The sequence below is a fragment of the Apteryx rowi genome, unplaced genomic scaffold (genome assembly GCF_003343035.1).
Source record: "Apteryx rowi isolate R43461 unplaced genomic scaffold, aptRow1 scaffold_277, whole genome shotgun sequence".
NCBI classification, from domain to species: domain Eukaryota; kingdom Metazoa; phylum Chordata; class Aves; order Apterygiformes; family Apterygidae; genus Apteryx; species Apteryx rowi.
This window is the reverse complement of record NW_020449163.1, coordinates 604536-618372: the sequence shown is the minus strand read 5'-3', so window position 1 is coordinate 618372 and position 13837 is coordinate 604536. Positions and strand designations below refer to the sequence as shown.

The 13837-nt window shown below is 35.5% G+C and overlaps 1 protein-coding gene across 2 annotated transcripts in view; it reads right to left on the bottom strand.

Moving 5' to 3' along the window:
• TBC1D5 (TBC1 domain family member 5) overlaps positions 1-13837 on the bottom strand; it is a 309786-nt gene that overhangs the window by 53694 nt on the left and 242255 nt on the right. For both annotated transcript variants that reach the window (XM_026068628.1, XM_026068627.1), the window contains 2 exons: positions 7630-7715; positions 2545-2825 (listed from right to left, as the gene is read on the bottom strand). In XM_026068628.1, the coding sequence (XP_025924413.1) occupies positions 2545-2825; positions 7630-7715 (367 nt within the window). The remainder of the gene's footprint in view (positions 1-2544; positions 2826-7629; positions 7716-13837) is intronic.

Here is a 13837-nt window from a genome sequence, read left to right as displayed (position 1 = left end):
TTTAAATCCTAAATCCAAGCTTCTGCCTATCTCAGCTAAAGAAACAAGCTTCAGGAGGTTAAGCGGAACTGAAAACACAATAACGAACAGAAACATAAGACAATTAGAGCTAGTCCATAACTTTGGAGCCTTATGGCTACAAATCACACAAAGTAGCTTTTAGGTACCCAAAAGCTAGAGAAAAATCCAGAGTTCCAAAAAAGCCAGTATACCAAGTGGAAAAGCACTTCAGAAGTTCAGCACAAACAGAATGAGCTGAGCAAAAGATTCTCAGAATTTGGGTATGTCCTAAATCCCAGTCCCCCAAAGCGCTTCACTCAGGGCTGCAGGGAAGTGACTTTTTACTGCCAGTGCCTTCCTCAGACTTTCCACAGAGCCAAGCACATTGCTTGCTGCCAGATCCTTGGTCAGCACAGCTGTTGGTCTGATGCAGCTTTAGGGCTTTAGTTCCACTTACCAAAGAGTGGCAACCGTTTAAAAGCACTTTCTTGAGGTGGTGATACTCTCTTTTCTCAAAGAACTTAAAAGACTTAATTTTAAGACTTGATGATGTTGTTCACAAATGTATCTGCATTGTACTTCAAAGGGCTCTTTTTAGCCTGTTTCCACCACTGTGTCATTGCAAATAAGGAATTTCTTTTTGTAAGCTATTCCTGTATTTAAACTTCAGAGAGAAGTCATTGGATAGCTTCCAAGAGACTTTATATTTTCACTGCCATTTGGACTTCTCTTTAAAAATCTAAATTGCAGCACTTGCAAGTGTAGCTAGCAGCCTTCATTCAGATCCGACTACAGGCTATATACAGATAACTGTATAATCTGGAACAATGAGCGTGGCACTAATATGTAAAACAAAACTCATTTTCATCTCAATTCATTAAAAGATAAATTTACACTTTGTTGCCTTTAAATTACTCCTGCAAGTGTTGCTCCAAATATGGATAGATAGCATAGGGTGAGAGGAAACTGCAGGTACTTAGCTGTTACAGTAGGTTTTATTCTTACTACATCATTAATTTGCATATTTTTGATAACTTTACCAAATCTCAGTATTCYTGCTGATACAGAAATATGTGCACAGCTTGTGCATGACAATGACTGCAGCATAACTGCAAATTTTTATTCCGATTTGTATACACAAAGTACGGCAATAACAGAAATAAGGTGTGTTTCTATATATGCTAGCTGACATGTTGCACGATCCAGTGTAAACAGGGTCATCCTTGACCAGCTAGATCAAGATTAAATTACACTTGATTCCATCTATAGAAGTTGCTTCAAATTTTACTGTCTTTTCACCTGAAGGAAGGAAAAGAAAACCACCACCTGAGGACTACTCTTCCACCCAAAAGGTAAAAAAAMCCCCTTCTTTTCAGTTTTGTGTTTGCCCAGCATTGAGGGCTGGCTGGGAGCAATTTCTGAGATTGTTGTAGGATTCAGAGAGAAGCTACTTATCTGGATTTTGTCAGGTAACTGTAGTGACCCTTACTGCCTGCATATCTCTGCTGGAAAAGAAACATTGCTATAATTGCACTTTTGATTTCTGTACACTCAGTGTCTGCTGGGGCACGTAATGATCATGACAGGACTGAGTCTGGACCATATGGGTGCTACGGGAAAGAAAAAGAACACCAACTTGAGCTTTACACCAACAGAGGTGTAAAGTATTATTTCCCTTCTCTTATACTTTCAAATCCGGTTAATAACAATCATAGTAATAAAAAAGATGCAATATTATGCAGTGGCTCAGGGGAACAAGCACCAGCCTTCAAACTGACGTAGTATCACTCTACATACTTCTAGCAAAGAACATATCACCATAGGCTGTCTTAGGATGAAAAGCAGAACTACATCTTGAGCCTAGCAGAGTATAGGAAACAACTGCTGAAGCTGAGCTCGTGACTTTGTTGATTGAATAAACTGTCCTCAAGAAATGTAAAGAAAAGCTTTGAGAAAAAGTGGTATTCATTAAACAGAGAAAGTGCAGAGGACCATCACAAATTATTAAAAGGCAAATATATGTTATTGTTCAAATAACTTGTCAAATAAGTCCCTAATATTCTAAAGGAAATATTATTTTGTTTATCATAAACGACTCTGCAGTTGACCTAACTTTCTTCACTTGTACTTAGCTAACATTGTTACACATGGGATTTGTGCCAATAACCTGTAAAAAACCTGTATGAAATTAATCTTACAGTTAAAAAAGCATTGTATTTGAGAGACTGAAAAATTAATGTATAGAGAGATAGCTAATGTTTATGATAATGATGTTGTTTGCAGGTATGTCTGACATAATTTCTTGTTAATATTTTAAAAGGTTCAAAACCTTCTGTGTTTGTACATTCTTGACAGTAACATCTAATTCTGTATTACACTGCAGACGTGCTGTGGTATATACATACTAGTTACCAAAAAGTTTTTTTTTCTGAGTCCTCCAAATATGTATCCTTCTATAGAAAAACAAAAAAAGGACTTTCTTCAGTCCTTAAGGCATATGACAAAGCTTTCTTCTGTTGTGCAACTGCCTTAGGCTGCCTTTACCTTTGCCCAGCTGGACCGGCATGCTTTCAGATTTCATCATCCTCTGCTGCTGCGCCTGGTGGTGGTGGTGGTGGTGGTGGTAGTGGTGGTGGTGGTGCTGGGGGGCTTCCACTGTGCCTCTGACGGGCATCACTGCGGGAGAGAAGCTGCCGCCGCTCCCGCTGCTGGGAGGACCCACAGCGCTACCTGATGCCATCGCTGGAGCAATGAGCTTTCGGCCAAAGTTGAGTAAGCTGTTGGAGACTTTATTAATGTTCAGTGGGGTAACCTTAGCACTGGCACTGAAAAAAAAAAAAAAAAAGAAATTATCACAAGCTTGACAACAGATATAGCAATACATGCACTGTTTTCCCAAAACAGGGGAAAATATCGAAGATAAGAGCATTATAAAGTAGTAGACAAATATTTTTGGCCCTTTCTTCCTGAAAAATGCAGGCTAAACCCAAACAAAGCAAGTTTGTAGCAATTTTCTTGATCTGCCTTTTTAAATGACAAAAAATGATGATACGATAAAAAAAAAATCCAAGCTTTAAATGGTCAAAAACATTAGAAAGCTTTGACTTTTAGTACTTATCAAAAAAACCTGTTTTATTATTTACCTCTGTTAAATTCCCTTAAATGTAAATATAAACATAATTCAAACCCAAACAACTCTTTCATTTCATTTATATTTTGAGGCTGGTAAAACTGGATGTCCTTTGCTCTTATTTCACCTTTTGCCCAGCCTAGCCATTTCAGGCTAAGCACTTATAACAGGGAACCCTGACTTCAACAGTGATTTTGGCTGAAGAATTGCTTCAGGATAGAACCCATGCTTTGAATCATGATCCTTATCACAGTTTCTCTTTATTTTTAACTACAGTGGCTATTTAATTCATTTCAGTTATACACAACATTAAGAATGAAGAAATTGCCGAACCATTTAATTTGTTTAAAATAAAGAGGCAAAGCAGCTTCTAGCTCCCAGTAGAAGTGTYCACATAACAGAGACATCAGCAAAGTCATTTCTATTTGTTCTTGCAATATATTCCTGTTTTATATAGTTAATGATTGAAATACCTTTCACAGAAACATATAACAATCACAGAGACCATTCCACACCTGAGTTTTTATTTTAATGATCTATTCTTCAATGATATACATAGCTGTGTTTAAAAAATTTGAAGAAATACGTTTAATGAAAAACAGGACAATCATTGTACTGGGGGAAAAAAGTTTCCTCTGTTTTGTGGAAGTTTATTCAAACATAAATTACAAATGAATTAGTATGGATGACTTGCCACTTGTGCATGCACCTGAAGAAATAATTTTGGTTTTGCTTTCCATATCATTTCCCTATTTATCTCCAGAACATTTTTTTTTGAATATACAGTATAAAAACACACACACACACACACACACACACACACAGATATAAAGAAAATAACACAGCTAAGTTGTTTAGACCCAGAAGAGGTAATGTGAAAATGAGAGAAGCACAAGAAAGTATGTGAGCCTGCATACTCATGAGATACAGCCTTAAGCTACTTGGSGTCCTTCTTCCCCATATCGGTGATGAAGAAAGAGAGCATGTTGCATTTTTCAGAAGGAATAGCAGTGCAGAGACTGAGACGCAAAGGGCATTAAGGCTTGTCTCCTGCTAGTCTTCCACCTTCCTGTTGCTGCTTCCCAACTTATGGGAGCTGGAAAGGAATGGCTGCTGAATATTGATTGTAGAACATTTTCCCGTCTCCCCATTTTATTGACTGCTGCTGATAATATAAAACGTCTTTCTGTAGTCACCTCAGAATGACTGACAAAGTAGCTATAGAAAGAATATCTTCACAACAAACTTGCAGGAGTCCCAGATGGCCTCAAAAGTAAATTCAATAGTCCTAATGATTTCATAGAAGAGGACATGCTACAATGTTTATTATTAAAAAATTTTGCTCTGCTACTACCTAGCAAACTCAGTTATTAATCAGTTCCCTAAGGATTGCAGACACTTAAGGAAAAGAAGGGATTTTTTTTCTCTTCCATTACATATATGTGGCATTAGAAGAGTCAGCACAGGACCTTTTGTTTAATGTCTTCTCCATCCCAGACAGAAAACACAGATTATAGCTTTGAAGGTGAAAGAGGAAATGTCAAACGCTGCCTAAGCAGATATCAACAGTCTGCAACTGAATCTATTAGCATCAGTGCTTCCAGGGAGCACACCAGTAAATAAATGTGATGAGATTAAAAATCTGAATGTGAGTATACTACATCTGGCATTTTTTCCCCCCTTAATCCTTTGAAACTAATCAGCTAGGATGAGGTGTTAAATTCACCTCAAACATCACCCTAGAAGAAWGATAATGGGTTACACATTGTGCCCTGGGTTTGCGTTGCCTCCAAGTCTGGAGTCTTTGACAGTCAATAAAAAGAAGCTCGACTGTGAACAAAACCCGATACTTAGTGAAAGGGCATCTTTTTCTCTGACAGGCTATCCAAGCAACAAAGCCACTGGATGCTTTGAGTCAATAGCATCATTGGAAACACAATGGCCTACAGATACATGAGACAAAGTTATAGGGAGGTGTATCTTTCATGAAGAAGTAAACAGAATAGAATAAAATGTTGAGTTCATGAAAGCTTCAAGGTATGGAAGCCCTTGGTCAAAATTTGGGTATGCCCACCAGGCTTTTTTTTTCATTATATGTTTGCTTAATAAAAAGTATTACTTTGCCTTCTACATTGTTTTATTTGTTGCTTTGACATATACACAGACCCAGAAGATGTTAGTTTATTTGCATTTTTGGATGGTTGAAAAAAGACTTTCTGAGATACTTCATTTTACAGAACAATAAACACCAGAAAATCTTTTCTAGGCTATATGTCCAAAATACGGATTTAAAAAAGGCTTTCAAGTATTATATGTAATACTGTTTTAAAATTATTTGAAAACTAGAAAGGATAGTTATTCCAGCTTCAAAAACTTATATGTGATTTGGCTCTTCTATGAACTGACACTGCTAACAATCAGTTCAGAACACATGCACATACCTAAAAAGTAAATAATGAAGCTATCTAAATTTCTTGTTAAGAAAAGATGGTTTTTAATAAAAGTATCCTTAAGTAGAATTTATTCTCTGATTTATTCTAAATCACAGCTTCAGAAAATGAACAAGGTGCTAATCTCTGGAAAAAGTATGTTAAAAAGTATGTTAAAACTAAACTGAAGTTCAGGAAAATAAGAACAGTGTAGCTATTTCTTACCATTTAAATGTCTGATATATTAATGCAAAGGATGATTAGCGCCATTAAACATGGATCAATGTCTACATTTTAGCCATCTAAATGTACCAGATATCCACAACAATTACAAGAAAAATGGTGATTGATTATGTTGTAGAGTTATCAGCAGATGCATTTAAAAGTAAGGCATCCGTTTAAAAATAAAAATATCAAGGAGATGTGAATTCCATCTATGAAGCAAACAATTTTGTTTCATCACAATAAGCATCATTGACCTTGACTATGAATGCTGTATTTTTAAACTAGCTGTAAGAAGATGATTCAATCTCTGCAGTTTTCTGCTAAGATGAAAATGTTTTGTTTTAAGCAAGGCTTATTCAAAGGCATTTTCTCTTCAGTAAGTAGCCATTATGAGAGACAAATTTATGAATATGACAGATTAAAAACTTTTATAAAAGTGATAAAATAAGCAGTACATATTAAGAGATTTGTGAAGATATTCTAAATGCATTATTGAGTCTGAGATTAAAGATGAAAAAGACTTATCTAATCCATCTCTTTGCTCACTGCAGAAGCATTTCCTAATGTTTTATTTTCCAGTTCTCTGTTTCATACAACCTTAAACAGATTCACAACATTTGACCTACTCTAAATGTTTCTGGGTTGAGATGAATTTTCCCAGTTATTCCCCAATGTGAATTACTCTAAAAAACTTCCTCTTCTCTCTGGTGCATATCCTGCATATATGTATGCAATGAACTTACCTTCTTACCTAGATTTGGTGGCCAATTGTTCCCTTAGAATTTAAGTTTCCACCATGCCGCATTCTCATTTGGGCTTCATGTRTTTTTTTGTTTTTAAAATCTTTGCACTGTTTCTTTTAGCATTTTCAAATAAATTATTCTTCATTTTTAAACAGCTTTTGAAATCAGTTTTTCTTATAATTTTAAATAAAAACATTAAATGAATATAATAGAATACAGTTTTTTGCCACAACCCTCCCAACTTTAAAGCCTAATTTTCCTAAAAAAAAAAAAGAAGCTTCTGCAGTCACTCTATTTAACATTAATTTCTGCCTCTTATTCCATTTTTAAAGGTTTTTTAATCGACTCAATTTTAGTTTTAACTAATTTTAAAAGTAACTGATTTGAACTGCATTTGACAGAGGTGCAGGGATCTTAAAGCCAGTGAGTTCTTGCAAATCAGTGGGCACAGGGTACGCTTGGGGCCGTGGGCAATCCTAGGCACCATTTGTTTGACCTCGACTGCGCCAGCACAAGGCGCTGTGTTGCCTTGTCCCACAGCCAAGAGGCAACAGCCACCAGCAATCAGCACCAACGTCGTGGCTGTCCAGGCAGCGCATAGGCACCTCTACACCAGCTACCAACAGTTTAAATTAACTTGACAGGGAATTTAAGCAGTATTGATACAAGCCATTTCTAAAAGAAGGGATGAATGCTGCAAAAAGATTTAGTAAAAATTAGTGCAAACTGGATTTATATTAATTTTATTTAACTTACGCAGCTTCTGACAAATTGATACTGCAGATTGAAATTAGAGGCAGTATCAGAAGTAGTTCAGCTACAGAACCCACACTGGCTCCGTTTTATCCCTTGCTTTTAGCGTACAGATCATTGTGTACAAATAACCTAGGCATTAAAAGAAAAATGCCAGCAAACTGAATATAGCACTACCTGCGAAGCCTTCATTCTTCATGTAATAATAGGTAATGTAAAGATTCACACAGTAAACATTTGTGCTTCTAATACTGATTATATAATTCTTGTTTGGGATAAAAGAAATTTATTGAACGTTTTGTTTATGTAAAGTCTTAGTTCAGTGAAAACATATTCAGAAAGAGCTTACCGGGTTTTATTCATCAAGTCTGCTCCACGTGCTTTGTAATAGTCTAAATTCTGTTGGAATTGGTGAGTCACTGGTCTTGGATTTTTCTAAAGAAAAGAAGTGTTACAATTAAAAAAAATATATATATATATACACCTTGCTGGAACTTTCCGAGGCGATTTAGAGCAGAGTAGAAGTATTTTTATTAATGAAGATAAAAGATCTAAAGAATAATTTCTCTTTTCCTGGGACCATGGTTTCTAAAGACAGCAAYGCTACTTATATAAAGTGAAGTCTTAAAATAATACCAAGTGTTAACATTAAGTCTACTCCACGCTTACAGAAATTAGTTAGTGTTCTTCCATATCGAGATGGGACTGCAGTGATAATRTTTCTAATTAGATTTATAATTTCTGGGAAAGTTCAGATGCAGATCTAGTTCTGTCCTTCCTTGAACTCAGACACAGAATTTTATCATCTTTGAACTAAAATGAGATGTTTTTAAAGGAAATGATAATAATAAGAACAAACTTATTAGCTTAGCTTACAGTTTGAAATGGATGCAGGTTTAAGTCTTGCTTAAGCAAAGAATTACTTTTAGCCAGACAACCTCAACATAGCCACTAGATGGCACACGGAACCTTTTTTCTGTCTAAATTTCACCCTGTTCTCTTGTAATATAATGTATATAATTAATACTGAAACCAGAAGCTATTTATTAGTCTCCACCTCTGCCATAAAGAAACTATTTCACTGAAGCACACTGCCTTCAGTAGTACTGAAACAATCTTTTTTGGATCTAAAATTCCACCAAACATTGATTAGGTGTAGAGCACAGTATATGTATAAAGAAATTTCATTACACTAATGAATCGTGAAGGACATCATTTGAAAATAGAAAATTTTAGGTAAATATTTTTAAAGTAAAAAAAAGCATATGTATTCAACCAAAATAATAGAGAGCTACAAAGAGGCATATATATATAAATACATATAAACATATATGCATATTTACCAAGAATAATGGTTTAAAATAATCTATTTCTAGTATAAGCAAAAAGAAAACGATAAATACTCCTCAGCTTTTCTGGGTAATAATCAGAGGTATTGTATAAAACATTTCTAAATACTTTTCAAGTATTTGCTTAAAGGTTTATTCGTTTATAGGCCCTGTGTTCTGATCCACTTTCTTCAGCCCTGTTCACAGTATAGTTTTAATGAACTATGCAATAACCTTTCTGAAATAGTTGTTCACAGGTGAAAGTATATTCTATTTCTGATGGAGTCATTTTTCAGCTCTTTTTCACTTTCACATGTTGTATCTTTTCCCTCCTAATTTCAATATAGACTGAAGTATCCATACTTTGCCCTCTGATTTTTGAGAAACTGCTGTAAATCCTCCTTCCTTGATAAACATTCTGATTTTTGGAGGAGGAGGTAGGATTTGCATTTTAATGACCAAAATATTGCATATGCATAAAAGCAGAGAGGAAGATTTGAAGAGGTGGTAGATATCAAAGGCCAAGGATGGTCTCTGGGGTCAAACTTAAGGCAGGGAATTTCCAGATCTTTTCATGTTGTCAGACTTAATCCTGAATGAAATGTCTAATTTCCTTTCTTTGGAAAGGCATTAAACACATTTTAAAGATATCCTGTTTGTAATGTTCATGAAAAAATGAAACAACAACTAAAAGCTATTAGACAAGCATCAAAAAAAATCTTATCTATTCTACCACCCACATTGTAATGGCCGCTGTACATTTTTCTTCTCCTGTTACAAAAACAGTATTTGCATAACTCTACCCATTCATATGTCTTGTAAGTCAGTCCTCACCAACTGACAGCAATAACAATGAATCAGCTTTAGTTACTATTGCTCTAGTTTGGTAATTCAATGCATTTCTATGATAATCAAATCCAAACTGACGTGATGAGGATAACCGATGCTTCTGCGACTACTGTTCAAGTAATCAAACAGTGCAACTTTTCTCTCTTAAATTAAATAACTTTCTTCCTGTGTGACTTGATGACCATTTCAACAAGGCACAAGAACAAGCCCAGGTTAAAACAGCTGGCACTTCTAATTCACAGAGCAGCCCTTTGAAAAATTCACTTCAACAGTTGCTAGTCCAGCTTTACAAATCGTTTSCTGTAACTCTATATATTTTAATCTTAGCAAAAACAATGGCATTTCTTTTCCACCAACCAGCAAACCAACAGTATGATTACACTTTGCTTCTGAAAAAAATAAAAGGAGGAAAAGATCATGTGGAACAGTTTTTTGAAACATATTTATGCAGAAATGACAAGCAATTCAAGACACGAAAGGCTGATCTACTATCTAAGCACTTAAAGCCATTAATAGGAATAATGATCTAACTTGAACATATGAATGAGGCTCAAGCATCACTTTCACAGGGGCCTATTTAAATTCCTATGAGGTTTAAAGGTATCAAAGGAAGAAGCAGTTTAAAGTACTATTACATGCAGTCAAAAAAGCCTTCAGAAAAAATAATGTTGAAAAAACAACATTAGAAATGCAAGACAGTAAATACCAAGGGTTATCGCTGGAAATCCTTTTGTAACACTACAAAGATACCCTTTCAGAAAATTCTATTAAAGAAAATGGTATATGTATTAGCGGGCAAGTATCTGCAAAGTAGTAACAAAGAAATATTAAATACTCCTGAAAGCCACACTTCAGACAGCAAAAAATATGGTTTATTAAGATTATGTTTAAATCATTATGATAACACTTCCTTTATCTTTTACACTGCTTTTAACCCCTTCAATAACTTTTATATAAGAAGCATAAAGGAAAACCTATACAGTTGCAATGTCTCTTCCCTAACAACTTTAAACTAATTCCTCTCCCTAAGCATCCAGTTTCAGCTGTCCCCTGCATCAGACGTTCTATGCATTAGGACAGAAGATTAAACAAATTTGATTTACATCAAAACATAGCTGTGTTGACTAAAATATTCACAGTAACCCTATTTTTTCTATACAGTGTGATTTAGAATGATCTTATTTATGTTTTTAATTACTTAGGCTAGTAATATATTATAAATATATTATAAATCCCTTTTCCCCCCACCCATTTTGTAGTAACAGTCTGCTGGTTTTACAGTTCTGCTTCTATTCTTACATATTTACCTAGAGTGAGCTTAGTTTCAACTGGTTGAAAACTCCAAATTAATACTTTTGAAAGGACAACATAGTAAATACAGCTAGAGAAGCACATGTAGAAGCYGGTAGGATTTTGGACTTTTGTCTCTGACAAGTGTACTACCTGCAGCACAAATAGAAGAGATGGCTGAAAATGCTTCAGGTATCTCTTAGGTATTCCTGATTCTGAGCCCCTCCTTGCATCAAAGATCCCCCCTTCCTCCTTTTAAAAGAGAGAAGCCTGTTAAGTCCCTTCATTTATAGGTACATTATATAGTTCAAAAAAAAAAAAAAAAACATGCATCTGTCTGCAAAAGTCTTAACCCTGTCATCCCTATTCTGTTCTCGGTCACAACCAGATTTCCTTGCTCCGGTTCCCATGCTGGGAAGGAAGTTCCTGGGCACTTTCTCTTTTACTTCCCTCTCCTCCCGGGGGAAGGGGTCTCGAGTTCGGTTACCCCTCGACCGGCTCTTTTACCGGCCAAGGGGCTGGAGCAGGGAGCCGAATCTCACCCAAGGAAGCCCATCCTAAACTTGCATAAACTGCTGAAAAGCTCTGAGCAGTCCCAGCGGTTGAGGCCCCGCTCCCTGTGGTTACATCCTCTAGCACAGCTTCAGACCGAGCGAAATGCTGGGCTGCTCCTATTCCTGGCGACCACAAAAAATCTAACGTGCCAGCCATATTGCCCACGCTTGCACATTGCACTGATGTACAGTGCTGGAGGGGGGAAAGCTAAACAATTTTACCAATCCTGAATGAAAAAAAAAAAAAAGAAGAAGAAGAAAGAAAGTACATCCTTCCCCTGCCTGGCTTCCACAGATAATTTGCATATAATTACCTACAGAGTTGCTACGATATAGCAAAGCAAGCTTGTGTAACACAAGTCATAGAAAGATTGTTTTAGGAAATCAGGAAAACCAGGTTACTGCCGCAATGTATTGTTTAACCATTTGAATACACGCTGACTGGAAAATTTTACATGCAGGTGCTAGTGGAGGAATCTGTGCAACACTGGTTTTTCCTTCTCTGTCCATGTATTTTCTTTCCCCTCTCTTTTTTTGTATATTAACAGAAAAAAAATCAAATAAAATTTTGCACAAAATCTGAAGGTTCAGAATAAGTGACAACAGTGAAAAAAGATTTTCGGTATGTCTGATGAAAAATGAGACTTATTTTAGTGAACATGCTATTGCTTCAGTGCCAGGGGAAAAGCACTCGTCATTAGAGAAATGAATTGCTCAGCTGTTTATAAGCAAAAAGCTCTGGGGCAATTTCTCAAGGCCCAAAACACAAAGCATTGCAGGGTTACACAAACATATGTTGCAGGTGTTTTAGGATAGACAGGTGGGAAAACCTCAACTACCGAAAAATACTCCACTTAATAGATTGTATCTGAAACTAGATAACCTAAATGCAACAGAGGAAAAACAAACAAACCAACAACAGTGAATTAGACACACAGACAGCAATACTCTCACTAAAATAATGATCTCACTAGTGCCGAGCAGGATTTTTTAAACTAGGCTTTTTTTAATATTAAAAAGTGCTGCCAAATATATATCTAAAATTCCTAAAATAACAACATTTTAAGCCTAGAAGAAAGAACAGACTGAATTACATACCAAAAAAGAAAATGATAAGGATGAAGTATTGTTCTTTTTATTTAAACAAATTTTTCTAAGGAGACAGCTTACTATAATATCCCCCTCTTAGCTGACAAAGCAATATTAGATTTATCATAATTCTCCTAAAGCCTACGATATTTTTATATTACAATACCATTTTTTTCTTTCATTTGCCTCTAAGTAAAGTTGGAGAAATATATCATCCTATATTCACTAATGATTAGGAGGTCTGTGAAGGTTTACCTTCTACATCACATATACTTTTCTTCAAAAAAAAATGATGCAAATATAGCAAAATTTGTATTGGGAACAGAACTGAAATATAACAGCTTAAATGTGGATGAGAAATACACTTGGTTGAGTTCTGCAGCAGTTTTTCTATTATGTGCTAATAATTAATTTGAAGTGCACATTAATGACTACCCAATAGCTTAATTGCAAAAAAAATTTAGCCTTTCTTCTCTTTATTCTTTTGTCAAGTATTCAAGAAGCTGTCTCCACTCTACAACTAGACTTATACAGTATAAGCAACGGCTTACCATTACATAAACTTTTCAAAATATTTTGTAGGCAAAATAAACAACCCACCCCAAACTCGGTAGCACCCAGAGCAAATGCCACTCCCAAAACAAAGCTCTCCTTTCACCTTCTAATTTTTCTCCTCCCTAGTTATTCGTTCTGCAAAACCACATGCCCTGACTGCGGCATGAAAGGTATTTCATCCACCTACAAACCACTCCATAAAATATTTATTGAAAAGAAACCAAATCGTGAGACATTAGAGGACATAATATGCTATTGCCAATTTCAAAGTGATTCAATGCTAATAGTTAAATATTATTCAAAACGTATGTTGATAGTCTGCATCTACCAATTCTACATATGAGAGTAGCGCAACAACACAAGAAGTATCATGCACAGAACTAATAAAGAACTTCCTTTAATCACAGGAGTCAGGAGATCTGTACACTAATACTGGCTTTGGCAAAGAAACACCATAATCCTCAAACTGGGAATAATACTTCCTGTTTACGTTTTTCAGAAAGATGCTGTGGGTCTCAATCGCAGAACTTCTTATTTACAACGCAATAACAGCATGAAGAATTATCATGTTTAATTGGTTATAAGAAAAATTAGGAAGATCTATTTTTCTGAAACAACAAAAATTCCCAGAAAGAATTTAAAAGGAAAGAAAATTTAGTTAATTGGGTCAAGGAAAGAAGAAACCCCTGAACTCCGATCAAGCTGAAATAAATTATCTTCAGTTTTGTTACGTGGCAATCCTTTATTCCCCCAGCAACTAGAAATTTCAGATACCAGGAAGATATTTTAAATACCRTGCATTAGGGTCTGTTTTTAACTTTATACACATATTTTTTCTCTCACATGGGCATTCTATGACAAGAGATAAAGAAATGAAAAAATGCCAACTGAG